This window comes from Emydura macquarii, unplaced genomic scaffold, assembly GCF_026122565.2.
Source record: "Emydura macquarii macquarii isolate MOO-44397 ecotype Brisbane River unplaced genomic scaffold, CSIRO-AGI_Emac_v2 contig_2676, whole genome shotgun sequence".
In the NCBI taxonomy this organism is placed as follows: Eukaryota; Metazoa; Chordata; order Testudines; family Chelidae; genus Emydura; species Emydura macquarii.
In genome coordinates, this window is record NW_027132813.1 from 20822172 (window position 1) to 20836213 (window position 14042).

A 14042-nucleotide genomic window follows, 5' to 3' on the forward strand; every position below is an offset into this window, starting at 1 on the left:
TGAATCTAGAATTGATCATTATAATCCATCTCATTTAACCTCCTGCATAACACACAGGCTATAGAATTTCATCCAGAAATTCCTGCATCAGGCTCATAACTTCTGGTTGAATTAGAGAATATCTGTTTGAAAGACATTTAAACTTAATTAAAAGACTCCAACTGATTTGTAAAATTGTTTTTAAATTGTCTGCTCTAAGAAACCAAACTTTTTGCTTTGAGATCAGTAGACATTTGAAAGCAAAATTGGGTGGTCTGTTAAATGTATTTCTACTCATAAAACAATTAAATGGAGCTCAGGAGACTTTTAATTCCTAATAGTTTACAGAAGATTGTTCATTTACTCAAAATGGAGGCTAAATATTGGTACTGCACTATTCAAATAATTGAACACACAAACAAGCCGTAAAACTCTCATGAAAACTTACCTTTAGCTTAAGCTTCTGTGCTAAATGGTATAAAATGAATTTTCTTCTGAAGCCTGTACATAGGAATGCTAGATTCATATCCCGATGTGAAAAAAATCAGTACATTATCAGTTTAGACAATTGATTGACTACCAGTTTTAAAATGAAGATCATTTCAAATTATTATAATATTCTAACTGACTAGTTGAAGGATTTTATTCATTTGACTGTTAGGATTTTTTTACAACTGTTCCTGTTTCTCATTCTTTACTATTCATGAACAGATCAGCAGGTTATAGATGGTTAATCTGGTGGTAGTTCTTTTTATGTCTCAGCATGTCACAGTGCACTGCTTCTTGTACAATCTTGAATTTAGATTGCACAACCTGATAGATTCTGTCTTACTGTTTCTGAAGAGATGAATATTATTAAAATGTACATTGTGTAGAATCTGGAAGGGGGGGAAATTCTTGGTATTAAGAGTCATGACTTCCAAATGACATAAATATTCAATATCAAAGTGTTTGTGTAATGAGAAAAGAAACACAAATTTACTCCTTTTAGCAGAAGTCTTTTGAATTAGAGAGTGGAAGCTTTCAGTGCAATATTAGTTGTATCAGCGAATTGCCTACAGTATTCTGATCCCTTTCCAGCAGAAATGTTCATATAATCCTGTTGTGAATCAGGATGAAACACTGCCGAAAGTATGCAAATGAAAGAATATATAATCTGCAACTTTCCTTGAGTCGTACAGGAGAAATAACAAAATATGACTCCATGCAAAACAAATCTAGTGTGTTTCAATTGTGGCATGTTGAATTCCTTTTTGGTACATCAGTTTATCAGACTTATCACATCAAGATAAAAATGTGCTGCTGTTTAACTATTCACATGGGCAGAGAGGAAGAAAATTAAGACTTGCTACTAATCAAGTGAGTAATGTTACAGAACAGCAAATGTAACACTATCAAGTGTGGGCTTATCTTTGTGGTGAGGTAATGAACTCAAGAGGGGTGTAATATCTAAACCGCACTAATGTGTTGTGTGTTAATTGATCCATGTAGACCTTGTTAGAGGTTCATTGGTGTGCTTTAACATAGAACAGTACTGTATGTGTTTCCAGCTTGCCTCCACCAATACATTATCAGATAATCATACAAATTATTACACTGATTTTATATTAAATCATAGAACATTTAGAGAGGTGTGTGTTCACAGTAGTTTTTATATAATTTTTTTATCCCTATATGCCATTGTAATATATTGTCATAGATACAGAGAATGGTGCAAGGTATGAAAGACAAAATTGAGTGTTGATCACTTACATAAGATTGTTACTTAGGTTAACACTTAGGAAAATATAAATGAGTTTAACGATTGTGTCCATTATTTGTTAAACATTTGATTGTTTCATTTTAGCTATGCAAGAGAATCTAACAAATTAATAGACCTTCCAGATGATTACAGCTGCCTCATTAATCAAGCATCTAATTTCTCGTAAGTTTTATGCAATTATGATGATGAGCCCTAAAAGCCATTTGTTGCTTTTGATGAATGGGAAGTCTTCTAGCATGAGACTTGAAAAGGTTGTTTAGAAAATCATAAAGTAAATGGCACATGTTCTCTGCCGTCTTTTCCACTAATGTGCCTTATCTTCATTATTTCATGAAATATAAAGTAGAAGTTTGGGGGTGGAGGGGATCTGTAATTTCATTTAATTGGAGAAGTTTCCAAAATAAATTTGGTTCTATTGATTACTATTTAAAGTACTGAGCTATAACTCTATGATAAAGATTGAACTGTATTCACCTACAGGTATGAATTTTTTTTTGTTTGCTTATGTAAAGGTGTCCAAAATCAGGTGGTGATAAAAGCAGAGCACCAACATTGTGCCTTGTATGTGGGACCATGCTATGTTCTCAGAGTTACTGCTGTCAAACAGAGTTAGAAGGGGAAGATGTGGGGGCCTGTACTGCACATACGTATGCATGTGGTTCTGGAGTGGGCATATTCCTCAGGTAAGGATGTTATTGCATCTAAATAATTTTATTAGTAGGGTACGTGGTGCACATGGGCATGAAGTGAATATTGCCATAAATATGTCTGCCCTTGTATTGTATGTAAGGACAATTTTATTTGTAGAAAAGAAGTTAGTTAATAACTGCACAAAAACTAGAGTATATGTTTTATCTTCACTGCACTTCAGAATTTCAGATCTCTTAGAAATCCAAAGCTGATTTAAAAAAAGAAAAGGATGTATCCCATGTATTGTGTAACATTTCAGTGGAAATAAATGAAACGGTCATAGTAAACTTCCTATTTTTCAGAAACCATAAAAATAATTTTGGTGTGAAACTTAGTTCTAAATTAATTTCACAGGAATAAAACTGTGGCATCATGTTATAATAATTCTCCCTTCTGTTGATACAACTCTTGTTATACAGGTGCACCAGAAGGATTAGACCACACAATTTGTTTAAGGTTTTTCACAAATAGATTTGTTAATGAAAAACAAAATTGATATTTTGTGTGTGTTCTTAAATAGTTTCCAGATTAGTCCAGGCACATTGATATGTATGCTGTAACAGATGAAAAGTGGAACAACATTTTGTTCGAACTGTTCTATTACATATGTAATATACACATAGTAGAGGAGGGATGCAAATATTTGCAGGTGGTGCTTACATTTTAAATTCCATAGTATGTGCAGATTATACAGAGTTACAGATACATGTGTGAGCTGCAAGAAGCTAATATTTATGAAAATACCAAAGATGTGGTCACATCATAAAGCTAATGACCAAAATGTCCTGTGTCTCTCTCTGTGCAGAGTACGAGAATGTCAAGTGCTATTTTTAGCTGGAAAAACAAAGGGCTGCTTTTATGCTCCTCCCTATCTTGATGACTATGGAGAGACAGACCAGGGACTCAGGTATATTTTTTAAAGAATGTTTTAAAATATTCACTGAAGCATTTCTTTTTACCCTCAAAAGCAGTTGGTTCATATAATAAACTTAGTTATATATTAAATAATTTATAACTAAGCTGCTAAAGTTGGCCAATAATGTAGTTGTGTGTGGCAGTAATGTCTAAAATAAACCTTTAAAAATCTGAATCTAGTTCTAATATTAACTTCATGTTAGAAGCATCTGATGAGAAATAATTGGCCTAGTATAAAGAGGTGTCCTGAAGGGTAAAATCTTGAATAATGTCTCAGTATCTCTGAGGTTCCACAAACAATACTACAGACAAATATATATCCTACTCTTTCTGCACAATTTGTTTATTGTGTATATATGTCTATATCAGATGAAAACCTCATGACACAAATTGACTTAATGTAGATCTGCATGTTGATTTCTATGCTGAAATCCTTTAATTTTAGGGAGGGTGTAGCTTCGGCTTCACTAGCATTTACTCTTACTGGCTTTATAGACAATGGAGCCAGGTCCTTGCAAATGGTCAGAATCATAAAGTGTAAGCCGGTGGTGGCATACAAGGATTGCTTGCTTCAAGCTTACCTTTATGTTTCCCTGATCGTGGTGCTGCTTTGTACATGCTGTTCCCCTACCCCCTGGGCCCCTTGTAATTTATGGCAGCCTTTAACAGTCAGAGGGAACTAAAACAGGCCAGTTTGGTGTGTCATGAGGGTGCCCCTCCTTTCTGTAGCAGCATCACCTTTTGTCCACAATGCTAGCAGGAAATAAGGTGAATAGTTTATTGGCCCATGCGTTGCCTTGTATGCCCCTGCAAGATCACCGTTGCCTGGACCAGTTAAATGAAGCTTGTGTTGTACCATTGGTGTTATTTTGACCATACAGTGACCTCGTTGCACCTGACAATTTGACCCTCTATTTCCACTGGTTTCAGAAGCAACATGCCCCCCATAAGCAGTTTCTCTGCAGGTTTGCCGTAATACATCTCTCACCTAGAACCAGAGAGAGCGAGCCCAAATGTAGTGGGATTGAGAAGCATTCCATGTTTGTGTCTCACCTTAATTTCTTCTGCTTTTACAGATTATTTTTTCCTCAATCTGCCTCCTAGCGTGGGGGAGCATAGAGCCCCAAACTAAGAGAAGTTAGTATCTCTCTTCATCTTGAAGAGATGACATGTATCTACACAAACGTAAAGGGCCGTCATTTTTAATGACGCTCATTGTACAAAATGAAAAGTTTGTGTCTGCAGAAGGTCAGCCAGAATACTACAGGATCAAATTAATTTGGCATCAACTCTCAATGCAATTTTTGCAATTTAAGTATTACATACATACAATACTTTAAAAGACTATGTAAATATTTTGTGTATTATTTGTGAGTACATAAGAGCTTTTTAACACTTCACAGTTGTTAATTTCCTGATAAATGTATTCTTTTTCAGGCGTGGGAATCCCTTACACCTGTGCAAAGAACGATTTAAAAAGATTCAAAAACTCTGGCAACAGCACAGTATCACAGAAGAAATTGGACATGCACAAGAAGCAAATCAAACACTAGTTGGCATTGATTGGCAGCATTTATAATTGGTTATCATCTGAAGACTGGAACTTTATTTATGATGATTTTTGTAACCGAGTAAGATTTTCAAACAAAAGAGGGATTTGGAAAATAAATTTGAGGAAAATAAAGAGCCGATTCCAGTCCTTCTATTTAACTTTTGTTTTCCAATTTATTTTGTTAAGTTTCTGGTTACAATAACCATGTAAACTTTTTTCTGTGTAAGCAGGTTTTATTAGTAGTATTATTTGCACTGTGCTTCCTTCACATGAAACATCTTGGGATATAGAACCTGGGCAAATGAACTTAAGTTTCTGGTACAAAAGAATGACTGTTCTTGGAAGTCTGACTGATTTTTCTAATGAACTACAAGAGGAAAAAAACCTGCTGAAATGGAGACTAGATTGAGCACAATTATGGATTGTGTTTTGCCCTTTGCTAGTAATCTGAGCCATTTTACTTTATTTATTATTCTGCATTTTAATACTTAAACTGTGTACATGCAATGGAATAAAGTAAGAATGAAAATAATGTAGCAAATGGATGTATCTGTCTGCATCAGTGGATAACTCTTAAACAGTGTATCTAAAATTATTTTATAATTTGTACTCTTGCAGCTTTTTTTGCCTTCCAGTTGATTTTCTTTTTTACTAAAAGAACCAACACTAGCTTACAAGTAAAACAATTTAATTTAAAGCTGTTTATGGAGCATTGCACTCCTTACGAGTATTGTGTGGTTTGCATTTTGAATTTAGCAGAGAAATGCTTTCATTTTCCATGATATGATTTGTTTTCCCAATATTTAAAGGGTTAATTTTGTATTTTAGAAGATGTCTTAAGGCAATGGCAATACATAAAAAAGTCACATGAAAGGTGGCTTTATGTTAATTAGGAGAGGCACAGAAGGATTTTTTTTTTCATTTTTGACTTCCATCTTTCGAGGTGCAAATCCCACCTGAATCTTATTGCAATTCACAAATTTCAGGTCTTCAAATAGAAACCATCAAACAGACAAAAATGAACCATTTTCTCTGTATCTGAAGGACGCCAGTCACAGAGCACTTACATTTGCTCCTGTTCGTTTCCTTTCAGTTGTACCATCAAGAATGTTTACTTTCTGTCATGGTAGACACTTGACTAAAGCTCTGTAAAGATGTTGCCTATAGTATATTTTATAAATATATTCTATAACTGCACAGATTTTGCCCTTGGAATCTGGGTGCCTGAAGGCAGAGACTTTTCTAGCTGTGTGTGGTAAATGCAATGTTAGACCACCAAGAAATCTCTAAATGACATGCTTATTGATAGAAATTCCATAACCTTTAATGCTTTCCACATTTTTGGTAGCTTATTAAAACAATTTATTTACATAGTCCTGAGTTTTAATAATCAAAGTGATTCTTTTACTAAGGCTTGCTTTTGATTTCTCTTCAGCACAGACAAGTAATCCTTTCAGTGGCTGCTCTCTTCATTTACAATAGGCTTGACTGGCTTGTTTGTATTTTTACAGATTTAATGTTTCAGAATAATTTTGTATATGTTATGGTGTACAGGACAATTCTCCACAGGCTCGGAAATAGTCTTCAGTTAAGATATAGACCTAATACAAAATAGACAAAGTGAACCATTATTATCAACTCCTATTTCTTAAGGCTGGTATTTAGATAGGACACTCATGTCTCTACTGGTTCTTTGGTCGATCTTCATATATGCATCTCATTTTTTTATAAGAGAGCTGCAAAATCTGCAGGAAGAAAATCAGCATTAAAGTTCCATCAGTCTTTCTTTCTCTTTTTAGTTATGTGACATGCATAGCAAGAAGTTACGAATTTCCTTCTTCTGCAACTCTATTCCTTTGACTGAAAGTCTTGCTGCTTCTGCTTTATTCCACTGGTCCAGGGAATTTATAGTTGAAATTTCACTGAAAAAATCAGCTTTATCATGGGTATAGGTATTCCAGAAGTAACCAAATGCTATTTGCCACAATTCATTATTGACAGATTTTTCTGGGTGTAAATAAAAATATTGATAGAAGGCGTTTTTCTCATTTTTCTGAGATGGAGAGGGTTGAATGGATTAATGGAATTACGACTCTGCAAGAAATAGCAAAGTACACAAAATGCATCCTGTTTTCTGTAAGGTTAGTCATTCTTATTTAACAAACTTTTCTTTTCTGATTTATTTTGCATGTACTTATGTTCATTGTAGAAATGTTTATATAACATGGTTTCAGTATCTGGGAAGAAATATCTGTAATACATTGGCTATAACTTTAATATCTGTGGACTACTTGTAAAATTTGGAATGTATCATATGTAAAAAAAACCAAAAAACTGAAAGTAACAAAATAAATGCTTTAGGTGTTGACATTAAATACTTAAATCTTATTTATTTTTAGAAAATTTTGCTGAGCTTTGGAATTGTTCACTTTGATTACCTTGTTGCTCCATAATGTTAATCACAGGATAAGAGAAATACCTGGATATGCAACACCTGCAGTTCCCTGACTAAAAATTTAAGATGATTATAATATTAGTGTCAATTACTTCAGTTAGCTAACACTGTCTTGACCTCTACCAGCAAAGTCTGATCATCATTTAACAGACTGATAGATTTTTTTAAAGGGCTGATGTTGGGGCAGAGTCCCACAAGGAATTTGGAAACAGAAGGCTGTACCATAATAAAACATTATTCAGACTGACTGGGGTAAGTAAAACAAATGGGACAAATAAAGCCTTCTGTTTCATTATGTTGCAAACTACTATGCACAGAAAATTTTTTAGAATTCAGACCTATCCTTCCTTTGTGCTTCATCATAGCTATCCAGAATTCTGACTAATTACATGGTACCAGTTGTGCATCTAAAAAATGTGAGCTATAACCCGTTGCATAACATTTGTAATGAATGAATGTTAGTGTTATTTGTGTTTACAACAACATATACCTACTTAGTGAGTGAGCCTTTCCTGAAACCCCAAGCCTGTAGTAGGGAGGCCCTAAACTCAGTTTGGCCCAGGAGGCCACAAAGGCCGCCAAACACAGGTATGTTTGGATCGGGGGTTCAGGAGGGGCCTGGACCTAACAACTCTTTCACTTGATTTCAGTGCAGGAACTTGGTCCCCACAAGTCTGAATTAACTACTTTCATCGTAGAAGCTCATCTGTTGCTGGTTTCCGTTGGTTGAGGTTAGCTCATGCTAGCTCCACTGTGGTTCTCTTCTACATCCAGCCCCGTTTCCCCCCACACCCCCACATACACACACACACACTTGATTTATGCATGCTCTTGTATGTCCCTCAGAGGGGTCTCCATGCTACCTGCTGCAGTGGTTAGTCCAGGATCTTTTCTACAAACCAGCATTGGTAGGGAGATGGATTGGATGATCTAATAGATCTGTAAATTTGATACAGATGGGACTCCGTTTTTGGTTTATTTTCTTTGTGATTTCCTGGGAATTTCAGTGTTTGTTTACAAATTTTCAAAAAGGGTAAAAATAATAAAAACTGCAAATGAGGAGGTGGGGAGTTTTCTGGTATTCATGGGAGCTGAGGGTGTGGGGTACTTGCAATATAGCAATTGAGGAAGTCATCTGCTCCCTGCATCATCAGGCATTCTCAGCTGCCAAAGCCCTGTTTCCTGCCTTTCTTACTCCCCCACTGCACAGAGGAATTCGATGGGGCTGTGCTAAAGGACTGAGGCCAGGAGAGGAAAGGAAAGTTAAACCCTGTAAGTACCGGCTCCTGCCAGAGAATAGCATCCTTCTGAGCCCAGGCCTTCAGCACAGCCCCATCTGCTTTCTCTGCACGGATTCTGTCCAGCTGGGAAAGCAGATGGGGCTCTCTGCTCTGGGGCTGCACTGAATGGCTGGGATCAGGAGGCAGCTCTGATCTGCAGGAGTCCAGTACTTATAGGGTGCAGCTTTTCACTCTGTGGGCCTGTCACTGTAGTGCTCAGGTAGTCTTGGCTGCTGGGACCTGGGTCCCTGCCTGTCTCCAAAAAATTCTCAGACCCTGAAAAAGCCAAAATTTGGATGAAAATTGGTAAAATCCAAATGTGGGTTTTGAAAAAGCCCATGAGTTTTTCTGGAAAAAAAAAAAACAAATACCAAAACGAAGGGCCTACAGTTACACTAATAAACCTTACCTTGAATTGGCTCCTAGAGGTCTAACACCTGGCTTATTTACAATCCACCTAGTGGAACAATCTCTCCACTCACTAAGGCTCTTCCCCTGTGCATTTCCTTTAAGCTGTCACATGAGGTGAGGAGTAGGTAGACATGAGATCAAATCTTCAGTCCCACTCCCAGTATTTTTCTATTGCAATACTTACTAGGAACAACAGCACAGAGGTTGTTTTAGTCAGACAGCAGTGACCTGGTGTCCAAGTATGGTACCAAAAGGAAGACTCATTGGATGAAATATAAATGAGCCATGACTCTGTAGTCATTGGAGATCCTGGACAGAACTGTGCAGATAACTGATCTTTCAGTTTGCTGGCAATTCTGATACAACAAAGAAAACATTAAAAAAATTGTTTTGGTGAATTTAAAAGTTGAAATAAAATTCATTTCCAAATGTTTTCTTTAGATGTTGAGTCTTTAATGTTTTTTTTTTTAAATTGAAGACAATTTCAAAACAAAGCCGCTTTGTTTAAAAAAAATTGAAATGTTTTCATTTTGAAAACATCAAAGTGAACTGGTTAGACCTTTTCCAAAAAATTTTGGGGGGGAACGTTTTGGCCAAAACGATTTGGCAAAAGTGACATGAATTTGCAAAACACTTCAGTGTTACCAAATCTGCATTTTTTGCTAACAAACAAACAAAAAAGGAGCTAAAAATTTTAATCCAGCACTAGTCTCATAGTACTTTGTGCATAATTGATAGTGTTCTTGCAAAATTCTTTTGGGTTTTTCTAAATTCTTCCTGTCTTCTTAAACTGGATGTTAATCTTCACCTGTACTCAGAAACAGCTATAACAACCTATTTCAGATGTAGCTGAATTTCAGTGATAAAGTCCATACCTACCACTTGGGGTATCAAAGGTCTGATTCAATAATTTAAGCTTTATTAAAGGTGAAGTATGCTGTATCTCAAAAATGACCAAGCTGTGGTTCTACTCTTACAACTGTGGAAGCATATGGCTGCAACAGCCCATCCACATATCAGTTGTGCTACAGGAACTTAAATATTTAAATTTCTTCTAGGTTTCCTGTGGGAAACTCTAGCCTAGAGCACATTTTACAGCTGATATAAACTTCAAGAAAAAAGATAAGTTTGAACAGCACAATTGTTGTAACAAATTTAAACTTGACATTTTGTGAATAATTTCAAGTATTTTTTCTTAACTAAAATGGAGAGTTCAGACCCATGGAGAGATGAGTGAAATTTTAAGGGCTCTTTTTTGTTACATTTTCAGTTTCTGATGACAATATAATTCAATACCAAGTGCTCCCAAATTAAACCTATAGTGGCATACCTTCACTGAAAAGGGAAAGAAATTATGCAGGGAATTTGTAGCACTGGTACTATCTCTGTCCTTGGTTTATTTGGCCAATTGTAGTTGCTATTAGAGTAATTGCAAAGCAAATTAGGCATGCAGCGGCACTCACATTTTGCATGCAAGACATTTCAACTACATTTTTTTTAATAATCGCAGACTGCTAAATCTGAGCCTGATGATGATTTAATGTGCCACTAGGATAAATGGAAATTTCATACCTTAGCTACACCAGTTTCTGTACAAAAGATTACTTTTGCAACTAGAGGAGCTCAAAATTCTTTTTTAAATGAAAGCTTTGCATTCTGCAGAATCTGAATGTGTCGTGGGGCCAGATAAATACATCAAGTGAGCTATATCCTGTGTGGGTGCAGGGAGTCTAACACACCTTTACTTAGGACATGCTTGACAGAAATAATGGTTCATTTATCATTATTGTTCACTTCTATTTCATTGGCAGGTTGTTACATTCTGAAGCTTTTCTGTGATCTCTTACTTCTAGAATTATGCTTCATTTTTCTTCTCTGCTTTTTAATGGGATATCTTACCATGACAGTCAATTTGGGGAAGTACGTCTCCCATATGTGACATTTTCTATCCCACTGAAGCAAAATGTGGTGTGTTGGTTTCATTCTTTCCTCTATCCTGCTGGTTAAAGTTGTTCTTAAATGAGTTTCAGGAGTGTCTTGTGTCTCCTGATTTGGTGGTCACTGATTCTGTTTTGGGAGGATGAGATAGTCTTTCTCTCTCAAATGTGTTGAGATTCAGTAGCTTCCTGAGGGAGTGCAAAGCTAATCAGATGATCCACTGCAGACCTGCCACGTAGTCCTTTTGTGTTGACTTTGCATAGTGCATTTAATTCTAATGGTGGCCATTGCTCCAGGAAAATCAGACTTCCAGAACCAGTCAGAATAGTTAATCACTAATGGTACACTGTCATTCTAACGTGCTAACATCCACAAGACAATGATTATGACTACTCTAGGGAACCATGTCTGGTGGTTTAAGTACAGGATTGGATGCGCACAAAACTGGGTTTAATTTCTATGTTTGCCAGAGACTCATAATTCATTAAAGTTTGTGAAGTATTTTGGGATCCTCATATTAGTGTGTCAGTCATTAAACATAGCACAGTATGTCTTGTAAAAGATTGCCACAAGTTCATTAGTTCAGTTTTGACTGAAAATAAAGCTTTGCATTTCCTCAATGTTTATTTACCAGAAATAAAGTTGTCTAGGCATTCATCTCCCAGGAGGGGGGACCATAATCACATGACTCTCTTCTCTTCCTCTAGCCTTATCTCTTAATTAACTAATCTCTAATGCTCTTTATTTTTTAAAATAAGCATGGCTTATTTTATACTGGCTCAGTTAAGGGCAATGATTTAAAATAAAATCTAGTAAAAATTCAGTATGTTGCTGGAATGCCTCTTTCTTTACTCCATCCTTGTGAATTGACTTTGACAATTGCAGTTATTCTGGGGAGCTTGATACAGTCTTCCTATGCTACTTGCTAAGCCGCACGCACACAGAGAAGGGACTATTTGTTCAGTATTATAAGGTGTCCAGGATAGTGTAATGCACAAGGGCTAATCTTCTAAATTGTATTAAGGTTACTTAGGAATTATTTGCTCTGAGTGAAGCTGTTTATATTTTCCTCTCTAGAACTCTTTATAAATAAATGTTCCATGTCTGGTCAAATAGATATAATAGATAAAAGTCTTCTTTGCTATGTGAACTCTGTTTTAACAGTAAATGGTTGTTGTTTAACCATTTAAAATTTAAAACCTTAAGCCAGTTTTCAAACCTGGATGCCTGAAGTTAGGCCCCTAAATACACATTTAGGCACCTAAAAAGAAGTGATCTAATTTGTATTGGTTCTGGGCAAGCCCACCTCCTACTGAAGTCAGTGTGAACTTTAGATGCTTCAACACCTTTTGGAAATCAGGGCACTGCTATTTGGGTGTCTAACTTCAATCACTCGTGTTTGAAATCTTTTTCCTTAAACTTTAAATACCTTATTATTATTTTACATTTAAAGTTTAAGTGGTTATTTTTTAACGCAATTGCTCTTTGAGTCAGATTTTTCTTTTAAATATTAGAAGTTGAATTGTCTCAATTGAATTTATTTTTTTCACTGATACTGAGCACCTGCAGTTCCCACTGACTTCAGCTGAAGTTATGTTTTTCATCACTTCTGAAAAATCAGGCCCAGGGAAATTGTATTGCTCTTGAGGTCATTGGGAGCTGCTGTGTGTCAGTACTTTTTAAAGTCAGGCCATTTACTTAGGTGCCTGAATATGGACTAAAGAGCCTAATGTGGGGATTTTATGTTCGAAAGTCTTGAGCTTGACTCCTATTGTGAATTCCCTATGGAGTAGTATATACATTAAGCATTTAATCCTGCATACTTAAAATTCCCAGTTATGTCAGTGGAGAGTCTTATGTGCACAAAGAACTCAAGAAGAGTTCCTAAGACGGTCCAGTGCATTGTGTTACCAATAAGAACTGGGAGAGTTGGGAGTGTGTCTGCACTTCTTCCGTGTGTTCAAAAGCTCAAGATGTGGAGCATATGGTTTCTCTTAAAGTACTGTTCACAGAAAAGAAGTCTTTCAATTATGGAAACCCATTCAATAGGGCATTTATATACAAACTGAAGACCTTAATTTAGAATAAAAAAGATCAGCTATAGTGCAAATTAAAGAAAACTGTATTCAACTGTATATATTTAACATTTAACAAGTGGTTTTTCTTGCAATATATTTTAATATCTAAATTTACATTTGCAAGTAGCATATATATAAATCTAGAACAGCATTTACAATGTCACAGATTCTCTGGTTTCTGACAGAGTGAACAAATAAATATATTACAAGTTGTATAATACAAATCAGTCATAATACAATCCAGTAATAATCGTAAGATATTACAGAGACCTTCGTTAAGTGGGAAACTTTCTTATTCAATCTTAGCATATTTAGTATTTGCTTTTATTTGTATGAGACCCAGTTTCAGTAACTGATAAAGCCTATCCTCTCTGTGTCCTGACACAAATCTGTCTCCTACAATTTGCCTGTCCATATAACACAATGAGGCTACTGCTCTTGGAATCAGCGTTGTGGTGGTGGTGTTAGAAGCAGAACCTGATAATTCTGTTATGGCTCTCAAGTGACACTGAACAAAATGTAAACTGCAGGAAATGAGATGGAGCACAAAGAAGCTTCACAAAGGGAGAGGTCAGAATCCTTGTCATGAAATTCTTCATCTGGATCTTCTTTTGCAAAGCTGTCATCTGCCATGGACCAGCTGAGATGAGCAGCAGGTCATGTGGATTTCTAACTGAGAAGAAGACAGCTTAACTTTGTGCTATGCACAATTTTTCCCAGCAAATCTGTAATTGGTAGCAAGTGAGGTTTAGCTAATGGACTTATCAGTTGATGCCCTCAAGCTATTTCCATTTGGTGGAATAAAAAGATAGTTTGATTTTTCTCACAAGAGCTTTAGCAAAGAACTCCTTTTAGATCTACCTTGAGGTGGAAAGATACAACAAGAAAAAACCCACATGCAAATGACCTGTAACATCTTGGACACTGAAATGTAGAATATGGCTTGACATGCAAAATATCCATATCTGGCAAGTTATTAACT

The 14042-nt window shown here is 36.0% G+C and overlaps 1 protein-coding gene across 3 annotated transcripts in view; it reads left to right on the forward strand.

The window, feature by feature from the left end:
• Positions 1 to 7267, forward strand: part of UBR2 (ubiquitin protein ligase E3 component n-recognin 2) — a 95173-nt gene extending 87906 nt beyond the window's left edge. For all 3 annotated transcript variants that reach the window (XM_067565032.1, XM_067565031.1, XM_067565033.1), the window contains 4 exons: positions 1826 to 1903; positions 2254 to 2424; positions 3237 to 3338; positions 4784 to 7267. In XM_067565032.1, the coding sequence (XP_067421133.1) occupies positions 1826 to 1903; positions 2254 to 2424; positions 3237 to 3338; positions 4784 to 4925 (493 nt within the window). In that variant the 3' untranslated portion in view covers positions 4926 to 7267. The remainder of the gene's footprint in view (positions 1 to 1825; positions 1904 to 2253; positions 2425 to 3236; positions 3339 to 4783) is intronic.
• The last annotated feature ends 6775 nt before the right edge of the window (positions 7268 to 14042 follow it).